The 9,267-nt window shown below is 43.2% G+C and overlaps 1 protein-coding gene across 3 annotated transcripts in view; it reads right to left on the bottom strand.

Annotated features, from left to right (window-relative positions):
* Positions 1–9,267, bottom strand: part of LOC110311359 (interferon-induced GTP-binding protein Mx2) — a 32,645-nt gene continuing 23,378 nt past the window's right edge. For all 3 annotated transcript variants that reach the window (XM_029470681.1, XM_029470680.1, XM_029470679.1), the window contains exons 8-13: positions 7,694–7,772; positions 7,150–7,272; positions 6,599–6,740; positions 2,600–2,758; positions 2,043–2,119; positions 1–281 (exon numbers count right to left, since the gene is read on the bottom strand). In XM_029470681.1, coding sequence (XP_029326541.1) covers positions 18–281; positions 2,043–2,119; positions 2,600–2,758; positions 6,599–6,740; positions 7,150–7,272; positions 7,694–7,772 — 844 coding nt within the window. In that variant the 3' untranslated portion in view covers positions 1–17. The remainder of the gene's footprint in view (positions 282–2,042; positions 2,120–2,599; positions 2,759–6,598; positions 6,741–7,149; positions 7,273–7,693; positions 7,773–9,267) is intronic.

The raw sequence follows: 9,267 nt of genomic DNA, 5'->3' as shown, positions 1-9,267 counted from the left end.
ACCCAGTTCCAATGTGTTCACACACTTACCTGGCGGTAGGCATTCAGATGCTGGAAGATCTCAGCCATGGATGAGGTCTGTAAATCTTGGGACTGAGAGGAACTGAAAGTGCCATGCTTTGTCTTCTTCTTCTCCTCCTCAGCTTCCTCCTCTCTGACCTTCTGCAAGGCTCCTCTGTAAATCTGATCCTGGCAGTAGATAATTTGTTCCATCTTGAAGTGGAGTCGGATTGACGTCTCTGCTTCCTTTTCTTGTTCTAATCTGATGTCTTCAAGTTTGGACTGCAAAAAAAGAGAAATGCTTACCATGGAGTAAGAACATGGGGCATCCAACAGATCCACAAGTATCAAGCCACCAGGCAGAAATAAAAGCAGTCATTACCTGGAAGCAGTCCTTGTTCCTCCCCTGTCACTCTCCCCCCACCCCACACACCCCTGCTCCCCCAGCTCAGCTCAGCTATGCGGAGGTCACCTGAGCTGAAGGTGGAAACCAGGGGAAACTGAGCCAGATATGAGTAGTCCCCTATTACAAGGGTCAATCTTCAGTGTCAACTTGAGTGGATTTAAAGATTTTTTTGTTTATTTATTTTATGTATGTTGTGTTGTGGTGTGTGTGTGTGTGTGATGTATGTGTTTGTGTACCATATTCATGTAAGTACCTTCAAAGGTCTGGATCCCCTGGAACTGAAGCTACTGGTTGTGGGTACTGGGAACTGAACCCAATTCCTCTCTAAGAGCAGTAAGCATTCTTAACTATTGAATCATCTCCCCAGCTCCTTGAGTAGATTTAGAATCACACAGGATTTTACATCTGAGCATGTCTGAGAAGGTTTTTCCAGAGATGTTTAAATGAGACAGAAAATCCAGCCTAATGTGAGCAGTACTATCCTATAGTTTGTGCTTCTGAATATCAGAATTCATCTGTTTTCTGAATAGAGAAGTGTGGCTAGCTGCCTCACATTCCTACTTCTTTGTCTTTCTAGCCACAACAGACTGTACCCCCTGAAACCATGAGCCCAAATAAACCCTTATAAAGTTGTTCTTATCAGGTATTTGGTCACAACCAAGGAATACAGGCAGGCAAAGGCTGGGACCTGTGTGGACCCTCAGCTCTGACCCAGCTACTCTCCTTGCTTTTTTAGAAGCTTTGACATCTACAGAAAGTAGCTTCTACCAGAGAATGTGCAGATATAAGAAGGACTCACTTGAGATCAGTCATCTATGGCCATCATGTCCTGGGCTTTAAGAACAGCCATAGAGGATAGCCTTCACTCAGCATTCTCACTGATGGAATCCAGTCCAGACTGCGACTCTGGCCCCAAGAATCCAGCAGCCCTTCCCCTTTCCCCCTGCTTCACAGAATATCAGCTATCCTATTAAGCCAATGGGCTTTCAGATGCCTGGATTTCTCACTTTGGGAAGTAAGTCTTCTAAGACACATTGCACATGTGAAAGGACACTGAAAGCCTACTCTGGTTATCTGACGCTTACCAGTGGTCACATTTCCCCCACCCCTTTCCCTTCTGCCTGCTGGGGTATCAGAGAGCATGGCTACAGGGTTATAAAATGTTCCTCCTTCCTCAGAGNCTTATAAGGGACCCGAGTCTGTTCTGTGAGCTTCATTCCTCATCAGATCCCTGTCAGAGTGTCTGGGGCCCTCAAAGCAACTGGTATACTGTCTGTCTATAACACTAACAACTTTTCTAATAAATGTCTTACTTCCCATAATCCATCTTAATGTCCCCCTTGAGTCCCATATCTGACACCTTTCACTCAATGTGAGGAGTGTCTTTAAAACATAAGTCTGTGAGTCTCCCTGACAGGGTTTTCATTTGTGGATGTCAGCATTCATCTCTGAATCCTCTCTCCTTCTGTTTTTCCCTCCATGTCCTCATTTTAGTCAGACAGCACCAGTGGCAGCATCATTAAAATTCAAGCAGGAGGTTAATTAAGCACAGAAAAGCAGAAATAATCTCAATCCAAAACACTGATTCTCTACTGTTATATTCATNATGCTTTAAAAATAACACATTTGGTTTTTACCTTGGTAGTTCTGTGGAGGTTAAAAAACTCAGAAAAATTTTTCTCAGAAACACTTGTAAAGGCAGCTCGTACAATTTCTGATCGAAGAGAGAAAAAAACCAGTTTAATGTGGTAAGGGGTAACATGTTCACGCTATGTCGATGCAAAACCGGGGCAGAGGTAAGGGATGTGGGTGCTCTCCTGATCTTTCCCTCCTTGCTCTTCTCTTTGCCCAATGAAGAGAGAAGCACACCTAGGTTCCCAGAGATATTGTATTTGCAGGAGAAGGGTGGCCATCACCTTGAATGAAGGACTCTGGCTGTTCTCTTATAGGATTGAGCGAAGGGCCTAGGAGGTTTCATGACTGTCTTTTGACAGCAAATCTTCCCACAGTGTCAGAATAGATTGGATTCCTGAACACCACAGTAGTATCCGAGATCACAGAAAACCTGACACTGGCCTAGAACCAATGCTGACAGACAGCTCTGAGGTGCAGCACTGCNAGTGTCCCCANCCCAGAAATAAAATGGCTAAGAGCAACAANGGCATTCTCCAGTGAAGCCCTGGGCAGCACTCACCAGTGACCTTGTGCAGCATTTCTATAGCTGGTTCTTCCAGGGTTTTGATTTGTCTTCTTATAATGTTCTCAAATGTTTTGTAATTCACAAACCCTGGCAGTTCTCGGCCACGATACTGCTTTTCAAACGTCCAGACTTCATTATATAAAACAGCATAACCTATAATAGGAGGCAACAGTAACTTGTTTATAAAACCATCTTGCAGATTTTTCTAAACAAACTCATTCTGATCTTTCTGAATTTACCAAGATAAAGTGAAACGAATAAGTGCCTGCATATTGAAAAATGCAGGGGGTGCAGGGCTGGAGAGATAGCTTAGCAGTTAAGAACACTGACTGTTCTTCTAGAGTTCCTGAGTTCAACTACCAGCAGCTGCATGGTGGCCCACAGCCATCTGTAGTAGGATTTTATGCTCTCTCCTTGTTTGTCTGAAGAGAGTGAGAGTGTACTCATATACATAAAATAAATAAATAAATCTTTAAAAGAAAGAGGAAAGAAGAAAAATATTCAGGGTTATAGAGAAGAATGCAGTCTCAAGGTTACTTCTTAGTTAAGGCAAAAGGCAGAATCTATCTGGAAACCAGAGGAAAATGCAGCCTCAAAAAGACCTGAGCGTGTGAGTTTATGAATCCAACTGGATTTTGACCAAAGAAGAAGGGTCAGAGCACATGGCTCACTAGGCTCTGTGGCCCTTAGACAGCATCATGAGCTGAGTGGGAGGAGAGGCACCTTCATCAAGGGATGACAGGGGAAATAGGCATCTGATGTCCCCAGTGTGACTTGTTCCCCTGTTCATGACACAAAACACTTAGTTCCTCTCCCCTCTGCTGGAAGTAGGAAGCAGACTCAGATGGCACCAGCTTTCTCTGTGATAAACTGATAATTCATTTTTTGTTTCTTTATGCTTGTTGTTGTTTTGTTTTTATCATTTTATACATTTGGGTGTTTCGCCTGCACGTATGTCTGTGCACAGAGTGCATACAGTGCATCCACGGGCCAGAATAGAGTGTCAGATCTCCTGGGATTGGAGTTACCTAAATCCTCTGGAAGAACAGTCACCGAGCCGTTGCTCCAGCCTCCAAAGAATATTTGTTAATTAAAAGAAAGCTTACGTCATCAAACAAGACATTGAATCTATCCAGAGAGTTGTAAGTCAAGCTCTACAGTCTTACCCTTGGTTCTGGGAAGTTTCTGTCACCCCTGGAACCATTATTCTTACTAGCAGTTGGTATCTCACCTTATTCCATCTCCAACTCTGCAGCCTGTGCTCTCCCTCTGTCTACACCATATGTATATTCTGGGTGTCTTTAAAATGGAATTACAAGACACAGGCTTGTCACACACCCTGTGACTGGTGGTTTTCACTCAGTATCCTGCCTGCAAGGCTCATCAGCCAAGTACCTTGTGACTCCACTGCTTCTATGACTTTCTATGGGTTAAAACACTCCACTGAGATACTAAGAGCTGAATTGCCTTCCTCAAAACTCTTGTGNTGTGGTTCTAACCACCTAGCACCTCAAGGTGGCCCTATTTGCAGATGAGGTTTTTAAAGGTACTGACTAACTATAAAGGAGCCTNTTAGGGTGGTCTCTAATCCACTCTGACTTGTGCTCTTACAGTGATTGACAAGAATGCATAAATACTTAAAGTAGAAGACTTGTAAAGACCTGGGGAGAAATGTCAGGTTTAGAGTAAAAGGACTTGTATGCTGTCTATTTCCTATAGACTTTTTTTCAAATCCCCCTGGGGGTGGAAGTAGGAAGCATGTGTTTGCTTCTCTGAGGGGTCACTGCTGTAATCCACAGCAACTGTATCATTTCACNTTCCCCATCAGTACACCAGGGTTTCCTTTTTCCCTGCCTTTTCTCCAGCATCTGGTAATGTTTGCCTTTCTGATTCTACTTTCCCTAGGGCCTGGGACATGAATTATTCCTGTGTTTTCATTTGCATTTCCGATGGTCTCTGGTCATACATCTTTTGAGTGTTTTATTATTCACTTGTATATCTTCTTTTCAGGATGCCTNTTACAGTCCTTTGCCCATTTTCTAATTGGATCTTGTTCTTGTATCTTGGAGCTGTAAAGCTGCTTCATATTCTGTTCTTTAACTGCCCCTCCCCTCATTTATCAGANATAGTGGCAGACACCTCTCAAGATTTGAAACGAGACAGTGGCTCTTCCCTGGAGTGAAGACACACTACAGAGCTTATAGTGTTCAGCTTCAGCTGTCTGGGTTTAGTAGTGACACCAGAAACGGTGGGCACAGTGAGGACATGGAAAGTTATAGCCTTTAAATAATTGTCTCATAAAGCTCCCTACAGAGGCACATCACTACCCAAACTGATCACCCATCACATTCTCCACTAGGTTACTAATGGATTCTACATGTGGCCTGCAGGAAATCGAGCATTCCACTTTATATATCTGACACTCATGCCAAGGGAAGCTGTTTGTCTGAATCTGACTGGTTCAAGTCAATTCTATGTCTTCATCAAACAACTTCAACGAAGGCAATGTCCTTTGGATTTCCTCTTAGCCATGTCAGGGCTGATATATGATGAAAGAATAGATTTATAACACATTTCCCCTGCTTTAGATTCCAAAGATATGAAGATGGAGAAGTGGGGTACTGCAGAGGTAGAGGGCTACAAGCACTTATATTGTCTTCTCATTGTCATAATGAAACACATTGAGANACCCCAGACTGAAGGCCTTGCACAGGCAGCAGTTTCCTCCAAGATTAAAACTTTTCNTTTTGGAGGGATGCTTCTAAGGCATGAGATGTTAAAAAGGATGTGAAAAAAAATAGGATGTTCCTAAGGGACGTAAAATACTACAACCTCCTGGGAAGCTCCTTAAACTCAGGAAGTAAACAACTGAATGGTTTTAGGAAATCCCTGAAACTGATAAGATTCAATAGGCCCTCTCCTTAAGTGTATATAAACAACAGGAACTGTTGAGAGTCACTCTTGGATAAACTGGGCTGCCTGGCAGAAGCATAGATAAGTCAAGCTGCCTGGCAGAGTCTCAGANCAATTGAACTACCCAGAAAGGACACTCTCCAACCTATTAAGCTGCCTGCAGGCTGTGCAATCACCATGGGCAATCACATATTCTGGGGTGGGCTTTGAGGACACAGATGTCTCTGAGTCATTTCTGTGCCTGTAATCACCCATATCCCTGTAAGAAACCTNCCCCCAAACCCTCTTTGTTTCACCAAGTTAGACTTTGGTAGTGTAGTGGCTAGTATTGTGTGTCAACTTGACACAGGCTGGAGTNATCCCAGAGAAAGGAGCTTTAGTTGGGGAAGTGCCTCCATGAGATCCAGCTGTAAGGCATTTTCTCAATTAGTGATCAATGTGGGAGGTCCCCTTGTGGGTGNTGCCATCTCTGGGCTGGTAGTCTTGATTCTATAAGAGAGCAGGATGGGCAAGCCAGTAAAGAATATCCCTCCATGGCCTCTGCATCAGCTCCTGCTTTCTGACCTGCTTGAGTTCTAGTCCTGACATCCTTGGTGATGAACAGCAGTATGGAAGTGTAAGCCGAATAAACCCTTTCCTCCCCAACTTGCTTCTTGGTCATGATGTTTGTGCAGGAATAGAAACTCTGACTAAGACAGGTAGTATCTGTACTTTGGTCTGTTGTCAGGTCCTTATCTTGATGCANTATCCAAGTTCATAAGTAGAAATTCATTTCTAGTACACTGGCATTGAAAAGTTAGTCTTTAAGAAGTGACTAGGGCATGATTCCCCCATCCTCACAGAGGANATGTGTGTCCTCAGATCAGAGNACAGAGGCAGCTGATTCTCATCTTCCTCACACAAAGACCAGGTAGATCATCTTGGAAGCAGAAATGAAGACCTCACTAGACACCCCATCTTCTGATGTCTTGACCTGGGACTTCCTAGCACACAGAACTGTGAATGATGAACTTCTAGTGTTTATAACAATGGAGTGTAAGATTGTTAAGGATAGCAACACAGATTGAACAAGAAACCCACCTTTTTTGAAATTCTTTTCGATCTCCATACTCCAGGACAAGAACTCTTTTCGGAGCCTGGTGAATAGGCGACATTCTCCCTCTGCCACATTCTCTTCCCCTTGTACTAGGGCAGTGATGTCCTGGTTAAAAGCATTGANTTTCTGTCAAGAAGAAAAACATCAATATAAGCAGAGATATTTTTTTCAAGTAATGGATAAGTTAGCGAAAGGACATGTGTACCCTGAAGGCAGGAGCGTCACCTCATCCTCGTGGGTGGGCCCCAGCAGAACAGTATGGAGAAGGGATTTTTGCAGCAGGAAGTATCTCCCTTACCCCCTCTTCCTTTAAGATACTCAGGNAGAACTCTTCTTTCAGTGTGGTTAAAAGAAAAATGCCACCCAGCTTCACCCTGGACTCAACCATGGTCTCTGTTCTGACTCCCTTTTTAACACTAAGTGGGCAGGGTGCGTCTCTATCAGCTTTNGAGACATGAGATCTAAAGAGCATCAGACAGATTCCTGTGTAGAGAGTGATGTAGTCCCCATGTCTGGAAACATAGACAATGCTCACTTCAATCAGGAAGAAAGTTTTTTCACTGTCATCTTCTGGTATGTCCATACCGTACTTCTGCAGCTCCTCACTTGCACTCTGGTGACTTTCCTTTATTTGATTTTCTAACAGAGGAAGAGATTTCTGAAAGGGAAAGAGGTAAATGGAATATAGAAATTAAGACTGGAATGNAAAGGAGGCCCCAAACCTACTCTACACAGTCATCATGACACATGGGCAACAACATTCTAAGGTGCTGAGACAATTTTCCTGGTGCAAAGCAGTACTTGAGAANCATCTCTTTCCACCCAGGTTTGCCCACACCTCCATCTGGTACATAAACCTGTCCACTGTATATGGTTGGTTCCTGAAAAAAGCTACCCAGCGACAAATCCTTCTGTCAGATACATGAACTCTCTGTAGGAAAATGCCACAAAGCACCTTCTAGTAGCTTCTAAAACAGAAGATGTTGGAACAACACAAGACTCCTAAACTTATGTGTTGTTTTCAATAGGTCAACAGGTACCAAGAACTCTTGTTTCCAAGCAGGATCTCTATAGCTTACACAGATGTGTGAGATGAGCTCTGCGGTCAGTCTCTCTGCCAGGCAGGGCACTGTGGCCTTCCCATCCTCCAGAAGAACTCTGAGGGAANAGAAGAGAGGGTTCCATCAGACCTGGCCAGAAAACAAGTCTGTAGCCTGCTGTGGGTAGATCAGGGCAGTTTGGGTATTATTAGTGAATGGGATACCTACTCAGAGGTGGGTTTGTGGAATGATGCAGGGGAATCAGCTTGGATAGTTCTACAGTGGGCTGCAATGATCCACNTTGGCTCATNTAATAATCAGAGTAAAATCTGCTTTCCACAAAACACATGTACACAACTACATATATGTTATCATAGCACACACATCCCTGTCCATGTGTGATACACATAAACACANGCACACAAACATACAACCTTCCATGTGTGGTAAGTGAGTAAACAGACACATTACATGTGTTGGGGTAACCTATCCCCATTGACATTTTATCAACTGGCTATGAAGGTACGTCCCTGTATTCTCGATAGTTAATTGCTGTGCTGGCAGTATATATGGTACCGTCATTTCTATAGCTCACAATACCTACTTTCTAAATGCAAATGTTTGTCACTTTGTCATCTGCNCAAAAGGATGATTCTCTGAGATTATCATGTTAAAAAAGCAAGCTCCCATGAGGGAGGTCATGTAGCTCTCAATCTGGCNAGCTATAGACAGAGAGCACAGTCCTGCCTGCTACTGACAGTCTTAGAGTGAGTAAGCTNTGGAAGCTCTCTCACTATGCTAATAACTTTTTTGTATGAGAAAGGAGTGTGGCTCTTGCTGAATAAAGAGATGAAGGCTAGAGCTGAAGCAGAGGAAGAACAGGAGCAGTACTGGGAGATANAGACCATGGAGAGAGCCATGTGATAGAGACACAGAGGCAGGGAAGACAGGTGAGTCTAGATGGCTAGCTGAGGGACTGCCCCAGAAAACAGGCTAGCAGCCTTGTACTGTACAGTGATTTGTACTATACTGTGTTAAACCGTAAGCAGGACCTCCCAAAACACCTGCAATATACATGTATAATACGTATTAATATACATACCCTTCCAATATAAGCTACACATATTAGTACAAACATGCACACTCACATGCATAATACACAGAAATATATACAATACATATAGATCCAGGTCTTTATACAAATTCACTGNCATGTATTTGCATATGCGTGATCAACAAGTAAAGTGGGGAGACTCACCCTGACCTAAAACAGGATTTATGCCATGAGCTCTTAAAGGCATGAAGCTATACTAGTCTCATGCTACCAGAATCTGTGTTCACNCAGGGCACTGTTATGCTTGGGATACAAGGCATAAGGAAGTTAGAACTCTTCCTGCTGTGNCAGCTTACTCTTATTAGGGACCCAATTTCTACACTGGTCAATTTATTTAAACAGATAAAAAAACATAACAAACATACTAGAATAGAAATGGAATTGAATGGAAGCTTTTGTTTTGATTTTTTTGAACCAGGGTCTCTCTATGTAGTCCCTGGTTGTCCTAAAACTCACTATGTAGACTAGGCTGATCTCTAGCTCCTAGAAGTCCACCTAT

This window comes from Mus caroli, chromosome 16 (genome assembly GCF_900094665.2).
Source record: "Mus caroli chromosome 16, CAROLI_EIJ_v1.1, whole genome shotgun sequence".
In the NCBI taxonomy this organism is placed as follows: domain Eukaryota; kingdom Metazoa; phylum Chordata; class Mammalia; order Rodentia; family Muridae; genus Mus; species Mus caroli.
Note: the sequence above shows the minus strand (reverse complement) of the source record. Positions and strands in the feature narration are given on the sequence as shown.